Raw genomic sequence first — 20,882 nt, 5'->3', positions numbered from 1 at the left:
AAGGCCTTCCATAGAGCCATTCATTCCCCAACTTCAAAGGTCAAGGCACTGGGCTGACCAGCGAACAACAAATGATGATTCCTTCAGCCCAAACCAGGAGCAAAGACTCCTTGCCAAATAAACCAAAATGTTAGGTCCCTGCTTTAAACCATGTGATGTGTGGCAGGATAACATTAAATATTCATTTCACTGACAGGCCTTCTAATCTATCATCCTTTTAAAACTTGAGAAAGTGGATAAGATACTCTCTGCCATAAATATAATGGTGCTATTTCCTTTCTATGATCAAAACACACGAGTGTGTATGCATGGCATTGTAAGTACAACTATACATCACACATAGTCTAAAGGAAAACTGAAGACATTAAAAGGAAATTCATAACTATTAAGTATAGGATTTTCCATTAATATTATAAACATGAATAACAAGTCGATACAACATCTTTACATCAGTGAGAAACTAACAAAGAGGCTTCATATTAGAACATACACCAACTTTCTAAGGCTACCAGAATTCACCTAAAAATGACTAGTTTTAGGCTTCCTCTTCAAAATCCTTTGGACAAGCTAGGCAATTCCATTTACCATTTTATGAACCGTGAGGGCATCACAGTTAATAAGAGGTGTTCTGCCTTGCACCTTCAAGTCATGGGAAAATTTAGTTATGGCACCACCAGGTAATCAAACATCATAAACAGACTTTGATTTCTAAGCTACAGAGTCCAGATTTTGACAGATGAAAAGGTAAGGCAAGTCTGACATTCCCGGAGAGGAATAGTTTGTCAAACAGGGCTTGCAGGCTCTCTGTGTGGGTGCTTCAGCAGCCGGAGAGGAGGTAAGGGGAGGCTGAGAGGGACAGAGGGCCAGGATCCTATCCCTTATTTCAGTAGAGCAGATCCACTCAGTAAGCCTTTAAAAAGGTTGCTTCAGTAAGCCTTTAAAAAAGGTTGGATAACCAGTGCTATAGAGTGAAAACACTGTCATTTCTAAAGTCTGAAGAGCTGTAGATATTGCAAAGTGCCAACAACATACCAGCGATATCTTGCCCAAGGTAAGAGCACCAATGGTTTCTCATGATCTCAATGGCATGGAGGTCATCCTTGGAGATGTCATTATTAATGATAAGGTGAATGCAGGGAATGATCAACTCATTCATCACATTAATGCCCTCAGTTACAGAGTGGTCATCGTTTGTTTCAAAGAGAGAAGCTGCTTTGGCATTCAGCTCCTACAGGTAAAAAGCAGAGGGGGGGAAAAACAGTCTGAAAAAGATAAATACCTATTTTAGAAGAGCCTAGACAAGTGGTTCCCCAAATTTCCCATGTAGCCTGGGAAACTTTACAAACTACTGATGCCCCCCACCCGAGACATGCTGATTTGATTGGTATGCAGGTGACCGGGGCACTGGGATTTTTGTAAAAAAGCTCCCAAAGGTGATTCTAATGCAGCAAAGTCTGTGACCCACTTCCCTAAACTTACAAGTCAAGGTCTTGCCTACCACTTGCGTCTACCGAAAGCCTTATTCAATGGCTCTCAATCTCCACTGAGCATCGGAATCACCTGCAGAAGATACGCTGATGCCCAGGCCCCTCCCCAGAGCCTCTGGTCTGACAGTCTGGGGAGGAGTCGCCTCAGTGTGAAAGCTCCCGAGTGACTCTCACACACATGGGGGGTTGCGAGCCATTGATGGGAAGAGCCATAAGTCACCATTACCACCGACCGGTGGAAGACGAGCAGGACATTCAGAATGTAATCTGTACTTGGTGATTTAAAGCATAATAAAATTCAGATCCATCAAACTACAAGGCCCTCTTTTCAGCTTCAAAATGCCCTGCCACACCCTATAACTGATACAGAAATCAAGGGATACATCTGAAAATGAAGCTTTTGAGGCAAATATATGTCATGACTTAACCTCCTCCATTTGGTATTAGCAAAGGCAGTGGCAGAAATGCTGGCTGGACTCTTCCCAGGACGGGCAATCCTGCTGGGAGGCTCACGGTCTGAGGGCAAGCCAGCTCTCTGCAGTTTTCCGAAGGACAAGCACCTGTATAAACCCTCGGACAGGCCGAGGGGCAGGGGTCTGTCATTCCCCAGGACTGCCAAATGCAAAAGAGGCCAGGCTAGACCTTCAGCGTTGTACGACAGTGATATTAACAGAACAGCAGGACCAATACTTATGGTTTATACCATTTAAAAAAAGAAAAAAACACTGGAGTCCCTCCAGAGTCGCTAAAATTCTCATCTACTAGCTTAGCACGGAACACTGCACAGAACACAGAAAAAAACACTGCATCCCTTCAACACATATCTGTTGCATGCTTACGAGGTGCCAGGCGCAGAGAAAACAGCGGAAGAGGAAAAGTGTCTGTGCTCAAGGAACTCACGACCCAGTAGAGATATGCAAGTATACACAAAGGTAAAGGGGTAATTGATTCTCATCCTAACTTCTGTCAGGGGTCGAAGAAGAATGATACTCATTTGAGTAACTTAAAATCATTTGTTTCAATGTACAACTACTCTTAAGAGTCTAGAAAAATCTTAAAACCTATTGAGGATTATTCTGTTTTTTTAAGCTCTATTTCTTTGTGCCTTCAAGGGACAGAGGTGAAGACAATAAACTAATACAAATCATAAAGCTCCACAAAGAGTACACACCAGAAGGCATTTTCTTCGGTACAAAGCGATGACCGATTCCTTCACCCCGCGGCGGGGCCCCTTCATCAGCAGAGCGGCATTGCTCTGGTAGGCATAGACCAGGTAGGAGAGTGCCTCTTGGTACCTGAGAAAACGGTAGATCAATTGAGGGCTTTGACCTCTCTGTCCCCCAGTACAAACGTTTGCAAGGCTGCAATTATGGAAAGGTCCTGAGGACAGAAGCAGCGCGGTGCGCTGGGAAAAGCCTGAGGGCCAAAGACGGAGGCCACTCTCAGCTCTTTTGCAAACTGGTCAAGGAACCCAAAGCGAATCATGAAACTTCCCTGCGCTTCCGTTTTCCTCAACCCTAAACCAAAGAAGGGGACTGCGTGCTTACTAAGGTCCATCACAACTCTAAAATTTATTTCCTGGGTTCATCTTCACTTATCACAAGGAAAATCTGGCCGTTACATATCGTTATCACCATATCTATCACTACATGAAGGATGAAAAACCACGTGCGATGCTTCGTGAAAGAGTGGGAAATGCAGAGGCGCCCTGGTGTGTGGGGACGGTGCGGGGGGACATGCACGGCTATGGTTGTCAGTATTCCCGGCTGGGCATCAGGAGTTAACAGTGCCCTGACCAATAATCCAAGAGACAGAAAAGGCCCACATACTTTCCTTTTTGGTAGAGTTCCAGGCCTGTGAGGAGATACACAGACACCTTTCGAAACAAACTATAATCTTCGTGCCACTTCTGAAAAGGAATGAATGCCATTAGCGATTATGGTCACCATAAACTATTTCTATACTTCCCACTGCGGTCAGTTGTATGCTCCATACAAATGCTTATCACGCACAAAAACCACAAACACAAAAGCTTTTCAATAATGATGTATTCACCATTTACGATCAAAGTCCACTCCTGACCTTAATTTTCAGTAACCTGTTACTTCCACTGAGGAACAGAAATACTTATTTCACGTGAGCTTTGGAATGTATCATCTTAATTTCCAACACCCCTGTCAAAGTCATGCAGCTCTGGTTTAAACAGATGACTGTCAAGGTCTCACAAAACCATGCACATGCAGGGAACATGGAAGGACAAGGCTGTTCCAATCACCCAGAACAGCACTCAGCTCGGCAGGTGCTGTGGGCACACCCAGGTGTCACAGAGCACTGTGTTACTTCTAACACAATGCTTTTTTTGGAAATTTGTAGTTAAATATGCATTTTAATGCACAGAGATTTCATTTCAAATGTAGAATTATTTGAAAACAATATTTTTTTTTTTTTAAAGATTTTATTTATTTATTTGACAGAGAGAGACACAGCGAGAGAGGGAACACAAGCAGTGGGAGAGGGAGAAGCAGGCTCCCCGCAGAGCAGGAAGCCCGATGTGGGGCTCGATCCCAGGACCCTGGGATCATGACCTGAGCTGAAGGCAGACGCTTAATGACTGAGCCACCCAGGCGCCCCAGAAAACAATATTATTTTCAAACAAACCAAAACCATGAATCAAGAATTTGATTGCCTAGGTACAAGGCCAAAGTAGGTATTAAAAGGAAATAAAGTGTTCATTTATTCTAATAGAAGAATGAAACAAAGAAACTGGTTATTCTGAGGGTCAGAAAAGATCATTTATCTCTTCTCACCCAATTACTTATTTGGGGGGTGGGGCAGGGGGCGGTCAGTCTGCGATAACGCAAAACTGTTAGTTTGGCCTTAAGAATTAACGTTTTTAATAATGCAATATATGTTGGGGCGCCTGGGTGGCTCAGTCGTTAAACGTCTGCCTTCGGCTCAGGTCATGATCCCAGGGTCCTGGGATCGAGTCCCACATTGGGCTCCCTGCTCGGCGGGAAGCCTGCTTCTCCCTCTCCCACTCCCCCTGCTTCTGTTCCTGCTCTCGCTCTCTCTCTGTCAAATAAATAAATAAAATCTTTAAAAAAAAAATAATGCAATATATGTTAAGAAGATAGCAAGAGGGGAAGAATGAAGGGGGGGAAATCGGAGGGGGAGACGAACCATGAGAGACGATGGACTCTGAGAAACAAATTGAGGGTTCTAGAGGGGAGGGGGTGGGGGGATGGGTTAGCCTGGTGATGGGTATTAAAGAGGGCACGTTCTGCATGGAGCACTGGGTGTTATGCACAAACAATGCATCATGGAACACTACATCAAAAATTAATGATGTAATGTATGGTGATTAACATAACAATAAAAAAATTTTTAAAAAAAGTATTAATGTTTTTGTTTTGTAGACTTAAGGAAAAGACTTCACCTTGTACTCTTCCATATTCATGTCATCTGGACCAATCTCCTTCAGTTTAGCTTGAGCCACCTTCATGATGCTGATGGATCTGTGGGGGACAAGGGCCAGAAAGCAGTGAGAGGTCCAAGGAACCGCTTTCCCAACCAATTTCCCATTACAACTGAAAATTTTAGATTTGGAGGAAAAACAATGGACTAATATTACCAAAGACAAAGGCTCCCTGAGGTCCCTGGGCCCGACCCAGAAGCAGCGGGCAATGCGCCTGAGCATTCCTGTCTCACCTTTCATCATAGCTAAGATTTTTATCTGCAAACTGTTCCAGGAGGGTCCGTTCTACTACTCTTTTGGGCGCTTCATTTTGGAAAAAGTAGACTAGCACGTGCTGGAGCCGAGGGTCGCTGTGTGAAGCGGGCGTCTCTTTGGCAAGCCGGTGGAGCCTGGAGTATTCTTCATGGAACGCCTGGTAAGAACAAGACTGACGGTCCGAAAGGGGCGCGCTGGGGGTTCTGCTCCCAGAACCTGACGCCTACGGGCTAGAGAGGTTCTCTTAACTCCAAGGAGGCTTCTAAGAAACGCGTATCGGGGAATTACAGAGGAAACCAAGGAATCCCTATGTTGTTTGCATTTCATAAGGGACAGAACTCCTGTGGCGCCTAAGACGTACTGCCCTTGTGAGAAATTCGTTTTTCTCATAAGGCTCTAAGAAAAACAAATATTTAGTTTTAATTAGTATCCTTGAGTCCCAAGGACCTGCATTTTTTAAATGCACATAAATGCAACTTATGCAAGTACCTTAAATTTTATTCAGGTAGCTTAAAAAGCATGGCCTACTTTCTTGTATTATGGCTCCCAAACTATAAAGGCAATGTCTCGTTCCCAGCTTTATTAATAGAGATTTCCTAAGGACAACAGCCAGCCCTCCAGGCCAGGCCTAACATAGTTCGGCATAGCTCGCAAATGCTGTGTTAGCCCCGAGGGGAGGTGCTGTCGGTATCGTGGGAGGGCCTGTCCCACCCATCAGTTTGAACGGAAACAGTTTTAGGTGTTACTTTAAAGAGAAACATTCTTCATTCCCCCCTTTTTTTTTTTAACCATCTAATAAAATTATGTCCCCATTACTATATTACCTGTGGTATAAGGATTAGATTTTTAAAAAGAGATACCTTAATCAGCCCTGCTTCAGACCCATCTCGGTCAAAGGTCTGGCGGGCTTTAGCTATGGCCAGGATGACCCCTTGCATGGCGGGGCTCAGCATCACCTACCACAGGAAGGCACAAAACACAGAAAGAAAAAGGAGAGAAGAAAAGTTCAAAAGAAGACTGAACGGAAGGAAGGCGAGTGGGCTGCTGAAAGCAAGAGTGGCCGTGTGCCCGTGGCCGGCATCTGCTGCCAGCTCAGATTCACACACCTGCCCCCACGCACACCCACAGCCCCGTCCCTGTGCACCCTGGCCAGACCTTGCCCAAGAAGAGCTGTTCCTACATATTCTAATTTAGCAGATAAATAAAGAGGGACATCTGAGAATATTTACAAACGGCACTGCTGAAGAATCAAGTTAAATGATAGCTCTCCCAGGGGAAGTGTCCATGGTGAGAACCCCAATGGAGTTCTGTAATTTGGCTGTATATCCTAGGACACAAGTATTCTAGAGTTTTACTAAAATGATCAGTCCATTTAACAGTCTGGAAATTAGGCGGTATACAAATATGATTTTATAAAATCAAAACTGCTCAATGATTTGGAAAAAAAAATATCCCACAGCAAGAAACAGAACCCTGAGGGGCAGGATTCGTGACTGTGATGTGCGGTGCCAGGGGGACCGACCATGAGTAACTTGGGATCCCACAGCTTCTTCCGGAAGCTTGATAATTAAAAACAACTTCAATTCACATTTGTTTTGCTCACCAGACAACTGAAAATTTTAGATTTGGAGGGAAAACAATGGACTAATATTACCAAAGACAAAGGCTCCTTATTTAAAAGGCACTTTTGTTGTTGTTGTTGTTGCTCATAATACCAAGAGAGGAACTAAGTGCTACCTTTCTGAGCCACCTAGACTCTAAGGTGCCTCCAGCAGGATCCCACCTGGGTAGACAGACACCGGGGGGCAGCATACGGTGGGAACAAGGCAATCTTTTACAAAATGGTAACTAAGGTCAAAACCAGATAGGCCCTCTTGTTCCTTATTTGTTCCAATATTAACTATTGCCAGACACCCTCGACAAGTATATTGGGTCACATGGGAAGGAAAGAGAAGACCGGAGACAGCTGAATCCTGCACTCATCTGTGTACCTCCTCATCATATCCATCTGCATCAGATCTAACCAGAATCCTTCCCACACTGGGAATCTCGACTTCAGAGGCCTCAGAATTAGGCGGGGCGGCAGACTCTGCGTCCTTCGCCTTCGGGGCCTGCTCTGAATGCTCTGCAAGGTTTGTTTCCGGGGGCATGGGCTTCCTGGGTTCAGCTTCTTTAAGCTGCGGCAGCAGAATGGAGAGAAAGAGTAAGAAAAAACAGGAGAAAGAAAGAGGGACCAGTTAAATGCAGCAGAGACACAGAATCACGAAAAGGTGAGAAACTGGCGGTCACTGCTCGGCTCTGTCACCTCGCTCAGCGCCGCCTCCACGCCGCTCCTCTCGTAGGCGTGCGCGCTGTTCGCGATGGCCTGCGCCGTCTGCTCCTTGACAATCACAGCGTGCTCCGACGCCAAGCAGCGGACCCCGTGCGAGGCGGTTGCTGAAGGCTCTGATAAGGAATGGTACAAAGGGATTAGCGTCTGATGATAAACAACGTCTAGAACACTCTGTCAGAGTGTGTCTGCAAGACAGACACAAAGTTTCATCTACAACGCTTCTAACAAACTCTTAAAACAGAATCTGTGCAAACGTCCCGTAGAAATGAGTGACTCGAAGACACGTCTGCTTCAGCAGGAACCCACTGATGGCTCCAGAAAGTTTAATGTGCTCCCACTTTGTCCAATTTCTTCAGACTTCCTACAAACGGCCTTCTGTTAGGAAGATGGTCTTTGGAGAACAGTTTTCATAGAGTCTACTTACTCATCCTAGCATAGCTTCTCCTACGACCTGGGAAACCGTGGAAACTAACAGACGGAAAGGACAGGGAGCCGGTCTTGCCGATGCCGCTTCTGCTCATCAGCAAAGACATCCGAAAGCCACAAGCTATTCCGTCAGCGTTGCAACGCCAGCTCACCTGAACCACACGTCGTGCTCTGCGGCACCCCTCCCTCAGCTGAGGCGCCACGGCTGGCTGAGGGAGGGCAGAGTGGAGGCTACCGGACCGTAGGCGTGCTGGCGTGCCCCACCCCGGGGTACCTGGGGATGGAGAGAAATCCTGGGATGCTGAGCTCGTGGAGGATTCCATTTGAGGGATTTTGCAAGACTGCTCTTCTTCCCACTCCTCGACTTCCTGCTCAAACCTCCAGTTATCTTCCTGAATGTAATGCTTCAGTTCAACAGACAGGCCATCCACTTCTCCCAACATCTGATCTGATTCGCTTGGGGCTACCTCTGAGACAAGAACAAAGAGTGAAAATGCAGCACCATCCAGCAAAAGGTCACACGGAATCAGAAGGTCCTTTCTAGAAAGAAGGAAATAAGACACTCTGTCCTTTTTCTTGCTCCATGTGAAAAATACGTATATACATAACCCATCAGAAGTAATGACAATGTAAAGCCAACAGTCATAACACACCACTAACAGTGCCTGGCAGATTAGCAGGTAGGTACACATGGAGTATCTATTGAATGAATGAATGAATGAACGAATGAACAAATGATTAACAGAAAGCAGGGATTTGGAATAGAGGCCAATCACTGGCAAAACAGCAAGAACTGACCAAACATTTGGAAATCCAGAAAATCATTAGATCCAATGGAAATTCCAAGTTGAACGGTTTTATCAATGTAACCACTACAACTGTTACTGATAAGAATATCCATCTCAAGATGGTGAGAGATGAATTCCAAGACATTTATACCTCCTCAAGTTCCACACCAGTGAGTGCAAGCAGAAAGCAATGTGATACAACAGTTAGATGGTAAATGATACCTGGGGGATAATTAAAGGTCTGGATGAAAAATGACAAGGATATCAAGGACATATGAAATCTCTTTTTTTTTTTTTAAGATTTTATTTTTAAGTTATCGCTACACCAAACGTGGGGCTCGAACTCACGACCCCAAGATCAAGAGTCGCATGCTCCTCCGACCAAGCCACCCAGGCGCCCCTAAATTTCATTTCTAAGCCTGTGACCAAATCAGAAAAAGAAGCCTACAGTAGAACAACATATCCACTTCCTGGGTGCCTTTAATTAGTCTTTTCGTTAAGCAAATGACAGTTTCCGTTTATCTTTTTGTGTAGGATAAAAATGAGGCATATGTGTCCTACCAAGGCTCCTGTGTCCTATCAACAACAGTCTGGTCATTTGTACAACTTCCACAGGCAGCTGTCCCTGCTCGGGCATGGCAGAGATGCAACTAGGAGGATTAGTTACTGCTAAGTGATCACTCTGCCTACCCCCCGTCCCCCGGCCACAGCAGCAGATCAGAAAGACAACACACTGCCTGGACAAAATGCCGTCTGTGTTTCCTTACTTATTCAACCCAGTACAGTTCGAACAGGAAAAGAAAAAGCCTTCCACAATCTTAGATGTGAAATGCTGGTCATCAGACCTACCCAGGAAGTGTGAAAGGAAGAGAGAGAGAATGATGTAAATGGACAACACAGAATTGGGAGTCAGAACTGGGTCTGACTCCTGGGTTTGCCGTTTATTCCCTGGCTGTATGACTCCGGATGAGTGGAGTACCTCAGCCGGCACACGTAGGTAATAATTCCTACCCTGTCTTTTAGAGTTATAAGTTATTAGAGAAATAAAGTTTGAAAGTCTGTAGTAAGGAGTAAAGTTCCAATATAAATGATAATGATGATTGCTCTCAGAATTAGTAGTATTGTGAGAAGGATGCAATTGTTCAGGCAAAGCCACTTGTAAAATTCAGCTATTCTCAAAGGGTGCAAAAACATGCACAAGGATGTCACTGAAAAAAAAAAAAAAACAACTAGAGACAACGTAAAAGTCTATCAATGGGAGGCTGGTTTAATAAATTATATACATATTCCATGCAATGGAATTATGATACAGTTGTTAAAAAGAATGAGTTGGTTCTATTTATAAAACTACAGAGATCACTGGGTGGCTCAGTCATTAAGCGTCTGCCTTCGGCTCAGGTCAAGATCCCAGGGTCCTGGGATCGAGCCCTACATCGGGCTCCCTGCTCAGCGGGAAGCCTGCTTCTCCCTCTCCCACTCCCCCTGCTTGTGTTCCCTCTCTCGCTGTGTCTCTATCAAATAAATAAATAAAATCTTTAAAAAAAAACAAAAAACAAAAAAACTACAGAGATCATTAATACACATGAGTGATGAAAAAATGCAGGACAGAATGGAAAAATATCCCATTTGGGGGAAAAAATGGGGCAGGGATAGATATTGATAAATAAAATTTAGCATCTGCCCAGAATAATTCCTGAATACTCCCTAAGAAACGTAAGAATGAATACATGCCAAGCTCCAGGATGGGAGCAGGAAAGCAAACATTTTTTTTTAATTCTCTTTTATACTATATTTTTAAAATGAAATATTATTTTAAAATAAATTCTAGTTTAAATTTTTTTTTTAAAAAGCTACAAGAGCATTCCCTTCTGTGAGCAGGAGAGATTTTCCCCATCTCTGGCTTCCACTAGGCTATTTTTACCTGCATTGAAGTGCGGTAGCTGGTCGTTAATGTACATCAGACAGTAAGCACTAACATTTCTCAGGCCCCCATAAGAATCTCTTTCAAGTTCTTCCCAGGAAGATTCAGTAACAGAGATGTCATTGTACTTGAGCCAGACTTGTCGGGGTTGATTATAGATATAGGCCCAGTAGTGTCCAGCGTTTGCTTGCCCTTCATGAACAAGAACAGCATGCAAGCGATAAGGCACCTGCAGAGCAGAAGACATATTCCTGAGGCAGATGAATCAAAGTAAAGGAGACTAAATTTTACGTTATTAAAATCCAAACTTATGGCCAACTATCAGACATAAGAAAACTGACTATATACATATGCTTGATATAGGGTTAACAGTCTAACATCTTGACGATTCAATTTGAACTAATTCAATGAACTAATAAAAACACAGTCTTGGAATCTACCAATTATGTTTCAATTCCTGAATCTTTAAGACCACACATCTGAACGAGATGGCTCCTTCGATGACTCTTTCACCTCCTAAAATCACAAATCTAAAGTCAAAGATAACACAGACCTATTTATCCCCCCCACCAATTCCAAACTCAGTTTATCTAAAAATAGAAATCACCTTCACCACTCGTGTTGAGAAATTTTGGGACCTAGAGCAAGTTTAGCGGCTCTCTTGTACCATTTAAAGAATCTCTTACCAGATTTTATCTGGTACCAAATTTCAAGTTAGCACATTTCATCACGAATCAGTCATATGGTCCCTACATTTCTTCTGCCCATTGACCCATTCACCTATCTGGGGTGAGGACCCTTTTAACTCCATACTTGTTTGTTTCAGCATTTGAAAAGCATTTGTTTTTTCAATATGGAGAAAACAGAACAATGCTTTAGGTGGCAAGTAGGTACTGATGATAAGAAGGAAAATTGGCCAGAGAATCAAGTTAAACCTGCATTCAACCACGACCTTGACAGGTTTTTCTGGTGGGGACATTTCTGAAATAATACAGAAGAGCCGAAGAAGAAAACCCAGGATTTCCATGAGACCCGGCAGCAGACGGGACTCTCCCCCGCCAGCCGTGCACACAGAAGCCACTGGGCGCTCGTGCCCCTGACCGCGGCTTCCTCCCCGTTCCGTACCCACGATGTCATTCCCAACAAAAATTTATGTGGACAATAAGAACTTCTGCCCTGACCACATTCCCTTCTGCAGTTTTCAGGGAAATAAAGCTTGAAAGCACGCTGCTAAAGCAAAGCATCACCAAGGATGGTGATACTTTGGAAAGGGTGGGTAACCAGTCCCTGGTGGGGGTTTTCCCCACCACATGACTTAAAGGACCACTTGATGGGAAATTTTTAATACTGGACAGCAAATCTTTCTACTGTATGAAAAAATACCATGTGGCAGAATCAAAACAAGTATGTTTTAAATTTTATTGTTAGTGGAAGATACATTCCTTGTTTTGGCCTAAAAATAAACAGAAAAAATACCTATTTCTGTTCTAAGTTTATTCTTATAACTCAGGGAGGTTCCCATTCAGTCTCAAAGAAAACCATCAAATTTTCTTTTTGATCTACATTAGCACATGAGGACATGCCTTGACTACTTTCCCATCAATATCCATTCTACCTGACGAAGGAGAGGGTCACAATACATCTGCTCAATAGTCTGGGTGGTGCTTGCAATACAATTCTTTAAATCTGTTAAAAAAAAAAAAACCACAAAAACAAAACTTAGTTAAAATGATGTCATTCCACGCCACACAGGGTGCTTCAGCCAAGCAAAAAGCACTGTTTCTCTGGGTTCTGACGATTTCATTTTTACTCTATGAACCATAAGGGAGTGGAGGCTTTCAAGGCAGCTAGTGCTTTAGATTATAAAGGCTTTTAGTTTAACCTAATTCCATTAAGGGTTTAAAAAATTATCTCTTATAATAGGCACCAAAATTTTGCCCCAAACAAACAGTCTCTATTTAGAAAAAGACCTTCATGGGTCATTCTGGGTGTAAAATGGATATCCCTGAGACAGGATCTGAGAGGAGAAGGCAGAGCAAAAGGCAGGGCAAAATTTCTGTGATAAGAACTTGGGAGGAATCTGGATTTGAGGATTTGATTTGATTTGACTAATGTGATTTGATTGATCTGATTATTTTATTTATTTGGCTCCCTAGATAAAAGGAGAAAGGAAGGCAAGGAGAGAAAGTCTGAGCAACATGACAATGAGGCCAAAGGGCCTTTAAAAACAGAAGGCTGAATAACTCCATTTTACACTGTGTGCATTGCTCCCAACACTCTCTGCCTCATTAGCCTTCAGTAAAACCTGCTTCCCTACAGACAAGACTCATAAAAGTGGAAATCTACGAGAGGTAAATTTTAAGTCTGGGTCGACTAAAGCCAGAGTTCACATAAGCTACAGGAACAGGTATCAGCAGATGCAGAAAAATCCCAGCAGACGGTAACTGCGAGCGTCTAAGTGTCCCGAGAGTTCCCAGAAATTTTGAGGAGGGTTTCTAGGAGGGATCTTTCCGCAGTTGTATGATGGGAGGACCTAAAAGTACAAAGCCAGTCCCAATCCCCATGTGCCTGAGTCGTGCACTCCATCACCCATGCCTGACTCCCGGTGGAAAGGGAAAGAGTCGTTGTCCAACGAGCTTTAAAAGAGCCAACCTTGTATATCTTGTTCGATCTCACTCCTCCACCTCTGAAGACAGGTCTTAACAAAGTTTATCTCCTCGTCTGTGACGGTTCGAGGAGCTGGCTGTGCAGGCATTTCCATTGAAGACCGGGAAGATGCAAGTGGCTTATTCATTGCCTTAGATTTGGGTAGAGGATCTTCAGAAGAAAAGGTACCTTCAACATCCTGAGAAGAGCTTTCTTTACTTGTACTGAAGAAAGATAAAAATCACATTCACATGATAATTTCCAGAATATGCCTCGGCCTCAATTAATGTGCTTTGTAATGCTAACTGCTATATGGAGAAGTGTTGCTATAATTTAGTGACTATTTGCTCTACAAAGGCACTGAGCCCAACCGTGTCTTTATATGCATCATCTCATTTAACACTAGCTGCTTCTGAGGCAGATACTATTATCATCCCTAGTTCACCAATTACAAACCTAAGGTTTAGGTAAGTTAAACCACTTACCCAAGCTCACCCAGCTAGTAAATTATGGAACTTAAACCCAGATCTGTCTGAGTCTATGATTCATACTCTCTAACCACTTCTTTTAAGACGGGACATGAAGGAAGAGTTCAAAGAAGAGAAGACTGGGCTGGAAGAATCAAGGAACCACTACAGAGTTTCCACGATGCAGATGACTGAATAAAATATACAGAAGCAACAAATATGAAGTACAGACTTTTTCCCCAATGGGTTCTAGTGATTGTATTAGCCAGGACACACAGCAAATCTGATCTGAGCTAAGAGAATATGAGGGCTCATGTGACTTGGCCTCCCGTTCCTTCCCAACAAGCCCCTCTCTGCTGTCCTCTTCAATGTCTAGCAGTTCTTGAACATGTTTCAATAGTCTACTCATGAATAAATCTTTCCCTGAGGTTGACTTGGTTGAGCATCCTTCTCAGCAGGTGTGAGAATGAGAGGTTTTGGAAGATCAGGGATTGAGTGGCAGCTAGCTTATAGTTAGTTCAAAACAAGGTAGACTCGGTGGGGCATGAACACCACTGCAGACCGTTCAAAAGGCCCCTGAAATAATCCCACCCATCCTGTGGGCAAGATAAGTGAGTGCCCTGGTGGGAATCGGGAACACTCCCACCTATGTGGGGGCAAACCTTTCCCTTTAAGACCAAGAAGTTGTAGCCCTTGCCCTTTAATGGGGTGAGTCTTTATCAGGTGGGAAGATGGTGCACAGTTCAAATTACACAAAAAACCCCAACGTGTACTATCTTTTTTTCCCTAAGATTTTATTTTTAAGTAATCTTGAGATCAAGAGTGGCATGCTCCACCGAATGAGCCAGCCAGGCGCCCCGCCCCACAATGTGTACTATTTTAAACATTTGTTTTCATCACCTTTCCTGGGATGCCGGGTCAGAAACTGGGCAGTGTGCTGAAGAAAGCGGTAACGTCATGTGCGCATCGCTTTGAGACGTGGACCTTTCTGGGACAGGTTTTGTACTGGCAAATTCGATAACGTATTTCAGCATGTCCGGGAGTGGAAACCGAGCTGGGCCTGAGCCGTACTTCACGTACCTAAGAGGCAAAGACAACGGTGCTCTACTGGCCAAGTCTGCCTGGTACTTTGTGGCTTGTTGACAAAACCCCTGTTACCCTGTAGAGTCCACAGAAAGGCTTATTCCTAAAGGCTATGCAGTATTCAATGCGTCACTCAAACAATCCATAAGGTGAGAATTCTCTACAAAAGTAAAAACTGGTAAGTCTATGTGTTTACACCTGGCAGAAAACATTTCAAATGGGCTCCTAATTGAAGTCATGTCTGTTACGCTTTCTCTTGAAATCCTATCACATCTAGGCTCTGGTCAGAGAAGTAAATTCTATTTCTTAAAGGAAAACAGATATATTAGCAGTGCTCAAATCTGAAAATCATGTTGGTGTACTGGTACCCAAGGGTTTATTCTTCGCTACCCTTAAGACCCCTACTTGGAAATTAAGAACAATGAGAGAAAGCTGGAAATGAAAAATAGGTGTTAATGAAGGTCAGAGTTGAAGAAAACTGGCAAATCTTTCTTCTGTAGGGTCCTCAGTACCCTATTATTCATTCACTCATTCAACAGCATAGGCCAGCCATAAATTATTGAAGATTTCTTTGGGATTAGTAAATAATAAAATCAATATATAACCAAAATAATTAACAAATGATTTTAACACTATCCAATATTCTGCCTTTACCAGCACATGTGAGACTCAATATAAATATGAACTTTAATGAACTCTGTACTTCACCACAGGGGACAGCATTTAAATAGCACTGGTTGACTGGCTGGTACAAGGGAACCCTAAAATTATGGGGTTCCATTTACAAAGGGATAGAGAGGCACTTGGAAAGAAAGAAACACGTATAGAACTAGGAAGAAAGAAAATTGTGTCCATATCAAAAAGGACATTATGAAATGAGAATACCAGTGGGAAATATGCAGTTCAAAGTTAGAGGGTAGGTAGCAAAGACACTTTATCCTCACTAATTTGAAGGAGAAGCAGAATTAGCAATTAGCCGTGGAGAGTGGCGGCTCTCACTGAAAACGAAGTCAAATATGTCAACTTAGAGGAAGCTTAGAAAACCGTACTATTCCTTAGATGTGTTTCCTTGTCTTTACTTCAGCTACTATGGGCTTATCTAACTAAACTCTACCTACCTTTCAAGATCTAGTTTCTCCATCAAGTCTTCCTCCACATCCTTCCCACCCCCCAGCTCCCCCCTCCCCCGCTGAACTTCTACAGGACAGGACCTGAACCTCGGGTCTATACCACAGACATGGCTAATAGGTCTTCAGAAGCACATAGTGTTTGTTGAAAGAACTAATTTACACATGACTGGCATGGACCAAAGGAAACATTTTCTCACTAGAAATGCAGCACAGACACAATATGTCATTGGATCTTAAGTCATCACTTACAGTAACCAGCACTTTAACACTTTAATATGATATGATACTGATAACAAAACTTCAGGAAAAAATTTCCTCTAAGAAACTTAGCTTCGATTTTCTGACATAATCATTGTCCTGTTCTAACTGAATTAATTCCTTTAGACCCACCACTTCATACAAGGCAGCAGCTGTATTCGGTTAGTAGAATCTGAGCAAAAGTAGTTTCAAAAAATATGTATACAGGAGCGCCTGGGGGGCTCAGTCGTGGAGCGTCTGCCTTCGGCTCAGGTCATGATCCCGGGGTCCTGGGATCGAGCTCCGCGTCGGGCTCCCTGCTCGGCGGGAAGCCTGCTTCTCCCTCTCCCACTCCCCCTGCTTGTGTTCCCTCTCCTGCTGTGTCTCTCTCTGTCAAATAAATAAATAAAATCTTAAAAAAAAAAAAAAAAAGATGTCTACACTATATGCAAGAAATCTCATTTTTAATATTATATCAAGGTATCTTAGAGAAGAAAGGGTGAACTTTTTGTTTAATGATGAAAGTAATGCACGTGCTGGTAAGAAAATTCAAATACGACAGAGTGTAAAACAAATCACAAAACTCACCAGCTCACATCTCAGTTCTACTACCTACTGGTATTCACTAACAGTTCCTGTATATTTTCCCAGGAGCAGGTCACACTTAGACAAGTGGTTTTTTTTTAAATTACCCAAATAAAATTATCTGAGATTTTAAAAGTTATTTTATTTGTTTATTTTAAAGATTTTATTTTTAAGTAATCTCTACACCCAACATGGGGCTCGAACCTACAACCCTGAGACTCTACTGAGTCAGCCAGTCATAAATAAAATACATAAATAAATACATAAATAAAAAATTCACTTTATGTATTTTTTTAAGTAGTATCATACTACAGAAAATGCTCATAGCCTCTGTTTTAAAATCTAAAGTCAGAACGCCCTGTTGGTTACTGGCAAATTGAGTTTTTCTATGTTATAATACATCAGGTATATTTGGTTCTATAAAAACAGTTACATTTTTCCAATCTTACAAAGCCATCACTAAAACCTTAAAGGTAAAATACAGCTGCAAGTAGAGTCCTGTAAATCACTTCCAGGATGGTATTTGAAGAATCAATCCTCAGCTTAAGTCTATATAAGATAAGCAGAGAATTGATCACTCAACACCTTGGATAAGTTCTTCCCAAGTGAGAGACAGGAAGCGGGAGACGGGGACCTACGGGTGCAGGGTCTATCTTGGGCTGGTATGGAAAGGGTTGCCTCTCAGGGAAATGAACGACCTCGCAATGGAGTGGGTAGAAGTGGGGTGGTGTTCACAGCAAAACTGTGAAGTAGATAAAGGGGGGAAAAGCCATTGACATTATATGGGATTTCCTTCTTAAATGCTAAATCAATGGGATCGATACATAGACTCCTCCTTAGGAAGTCACGGGGTGGTTCCCAAGAAACAGTGGGAAAACGAATGGACAAAAGGGGAAAGATTCCTCCACGAGAGAGAGGACTTTGTCTGTGTCACAACTGTTAGCCCTTTGAATCACTGAGCACCAGCTCCAGGTAGAAGAGCACCGTTTCTGTTTTTTATCTTTCCCAGATCCTTAAGAAAACGCTCTCCCAAGACAGGGATTGGAGTACTGTGACCGTTCTCTCTCTCTCGTGTTTGTGAAGAAGATGACGAGGGGAGGAGAAAAAGTAAAGGGCTATGAACTCAGAAGCTGAGGTCCCTTTGTGCACTGCCAGGGACTGACCGCGTGACCCTGAGTCCCGCCAGTCCTCGGGACTACTACTCGCCCATGGATACTCTGGTTCCTCTTACAGACTGCTTCACGCTCAGAGAATTTTCCTTAGCTATTTTATAAAACACACTAGTTAATACTTAACATCCAAATTAATTTTTAAATTTAAGCAAATTATCTGGTTTTAACGTTCTACTCTTTCACATTTCTAAGCACAGAGGGGTCACGACTCACCTTTCCAGTTTTTGCTGCAGAACTTTTATTTCCTCCTTCAACTTTCGAATACACTCTCTCTTACTTCGAATAAGCTCTTTGCTCTTGTACATGTACCTAAGCAAATGATAACACCACAAACACAATTTATATTTAAAAGCATTAATGGCACACAGTGCCAGCAAACCAGGGATACAAGGGAACTTCCTGAAGCAAAGGGCTTCTATGCAAACATATAGCTAAGATCATACTTAATGGTGAAAGGCTGAAAGCTTTCCCCCTAAGACCAGGAATAATGCAAGGAGGCCCACTCTTGTCTCTTCAACTAAATGTTTTACTGGAGGCATGGCCAGTGCAAGGAAGGAAGGAAGGAAGGCAGGGAGGGAGGGAGGGAGGGAGGGGAACAGAGGGAGGGAGGAGAGGCTTACAAAGGAAAAAAGTAAAACTGCCTTTCATTGCAGAGATAATTTTTTATGCAGACATAATTGTCTACATAGAAAGTAGCAAAGAACTTACAAAAATACATCAGAACTAGTAAGTGAGTTTAGTAAAGTCAAAAGATATAAAGTCAATTAAAAAAGAGAGAGGGGGGAAAATCTACTGCATCTCCGCATACTTGTGAAAAACAAATGGAAAGCAGAATTTTTTAGAAACCGTTAGAACATCAAAAGCATGAAATATTTTGGTATAAACTTCCTCAGATATATGCAAGACCTGTACACTAAAAATTACAAAACAATGTTGAGAGAAATTAATGATTTAAATAAATGGAGCTATACCACGTTCATGGATTAAAGGACTCAAAATAGTTTCCCCAAACTTATCTACAGATTCAACATAATGCCAATCAAAATCACAATAGTCACGAGGTAGTAACTGACAAGCTTTTTTTTTTTTAAAGATTTTATTTATTTGACAGAGAGAGACACAGCAAGAAGGGGAACACAAGCAGGGGGAGTGGGAGAGGGAGAAGCAGGCTTCCCGCCGAGCAGGGAGCCCGATGCGGGGCTTGATCCCAGGACCCCGGGATCATGACCTGAGCTGAAGGCAGACGCCCAACGACTGAGCCACCCAGGCGCCCCCTGGCAAGCTAATTCTAATACTTACCTAGAAATGGAAAGGATCAAAATAGCCAAAACAATTTTGAAAAAAAAAAAAAGAACAAAATCGGAGGACTTACATGCTCTGACGCCAAGTTTTACAATAAGGCCAAAGTAATCAAGACAATGTGTCACTGGCTTAAGATTAGATAATAGATAAAACAGAGACTCCAGAAATAGACCCACAACTACATGCACAATTAATTTTTGACAAAAGTACCAAGGTAATCCAGTGGGGGGAAGGGATAATTGGACATCCACATGACTTCCTTCCCTCCCCTGCAAAAAACAAAAACAAAAACAAAAGCCCTCATCTCATACTATATATAAAAGTAAACCCTAATGGGTCATAGACATGAATATATGAGTTAAAATTACATAATTTGTGGCCTTGGGTTGACAAAGATCGCTTAGTTAGAACACAAAAACACAAACTCTAAAAGAGAAACTGATATATTAGACTTCATCAAAACTAAAAACTCACTGTCTCCTAAAGACACTGGTAAGAAAATGGAAGAGACAGCACAGATGAGGACTATGTGGTTCTGTACCCAAAATATGTCAAAGAACTCACTCTTACAACTCAGGATGAACACAACCAACCCAATTAAAAAATGGACAAAAGATTTGAAAAGACACTTCACCAAAGAAAATATACAAATGACCATTAATTAAGCACATGAAAAGAAGCTCAACATCAATAGTTATCAGGGAGATATATGTCAAAAGAAAAATATGATATTCCTACAAACCCATTAGAATGGCTAAAATTTAAAAGACTGACAATTCCAATTATGGGCAGATTTGGAGCAAATGGAATTCTCATACACTGCTGGTGGGAACGCAAAATCATACAGCCACTTTAGAAAGCAGTCTGGAAATTTCTTATACAATTAAACATATACTTTTCATACAACCCAGGAATCTCACTCCTAGGTGTTTTACCCAGAAGCACTAAAAACCACACCAGCACTTTGGGGTGAATGTTCATAGCAGCTTTATTCATAATAGCCTAAAACTGGATACATCTGAAATATCTGTCAACCGGTTAACGGAAAAAATACTGGAATATCACTACAGTGGGTTATTATTCAATATGGATGAATCCCCAAAACATTATCCTTAGTGTAAGAAGACAACCACAACAGAGTGTGTTCTGAATACTAGTATCACCATTGTGACATTCTAGAAATGGCAAAACTACAGGGCAGGAAAACAAGTCAAGTGGTTGCTAGGGCCTGGGGTGGGGAAAGAGACTGACTGCAAGGGGTATGCGGGAACCTTCTGGGGGATGGAAATGTGCTATATCGAACTGTGCTGGTGGTTACTTGACTATAGACATTTGTCAAAACTCATTGGCCCTATACCTAAAGAATGGTAATATTGTTTTGTGTGTAAACTATACATCAATAAACCACTTTAAAAAGATTAAAATCCTGTAATATAAGTCAACCTAGGAATTTTTTTTCAGGAATACAAACAGTATTGAGATTAGATGCAATACCCTGTGGCCGATCCACATGCATGGCTCTCACCTGAAGCCTAGCTACTCAAGCTGTGGTCTCAATATGAAATGCATCATCAGC

At 42.5% G+C, this 20,882-nt stretch overlaps 1 protein-coding gene across 11 annotated transcripts in view; it reads right to left on the bottom strand.

Annotated features, from left to right (window-relative positions):
• The window catches only part of USP28 (ubiquitin specific peptidase 28), a 59,340-nt gene that overhangs the window by 1,325 nt on the left and 37,133 nt on the right, over nt 1-20,882 (bottom strand). For 6 of the 11 annotated variants that reach the window (XM_064577420.1, XM_064577421.1, XM_064577423.1 and 3 more), the window contains 14 exons: nt 18,218-18,313; nt 14,698-14,877; nt 13,337-13,554; nt 12,300-12,370; nt 10,685-10,913; nt 8,250-8,444; nt 7,523-7,662; nt 7,209-7,394; nt 6,078-6,173; nt 5,196-5,374; nt 4,924-5,002; nt 3,317-3,396; nt 2,659-2,782; nt 1,033-1,228 (listed from right to left, as the gene is read on the bottom strand). In XM_064577420.1, the coding sequence (XP_064433490.1) occupies nt 1,033-1,228; nt 2,659-2,782; nt 3,317-3,396; nt 4,924-5,002; nt 5,196-5,374; nt 6,078-6,173; nt 7,209-7,394; nt 7,523-7,662; nt 8,250-8,444; nt 10,685-10,913; nt 12,300-12,370; nt 13,337-13,554; nt 14,698-14,877; nt 18,218-18,313 (2,069 nt within the window). The remainder of the gene's footprint in view (nt 1-1,032; nt 1,229-2,658; nt 2,783-3,316; nt 3,397-4,923; nt 5,003-5,195; nt 5,375-6,077; nt 6,174-7,208; nt 7,395-7,522; nt 7,663-8,249; nt 8,445-10,684; nt 10,914-12,299; nt 12,371-13,336; nt 13,555-14,697; nt 14,878-18,217; nt 18,314-20,882) is intronic. The other 5 variants (XM_064577425.1, XM_064577426.1, XM_064577424.1 and 2 more) reach the window with 4 other exon arrangements.

This window comes from Mirounga angustirostris, unplaced genomic scaffold, assembly GCF_029215605.1.
Source record: "Mirounga angustirostris isolate CCGP_5_RB_7025 unplaced genomic scaffold, mMirAng1.0.hap1 SCAF_13, whole genome shotgun sequence".
NCBI classification, from domain to species: domain Eukaryota; kingdom Metazoa; phylum Chordata; class Mammalia; order Carnivora; family Phocidae; genus Mirounga; species Mirounga angustirostris.
Note: the sequence above shows the minus strand (reverse complement) of the source record. Positions and strands in the feature narration are given on the sequence as shown.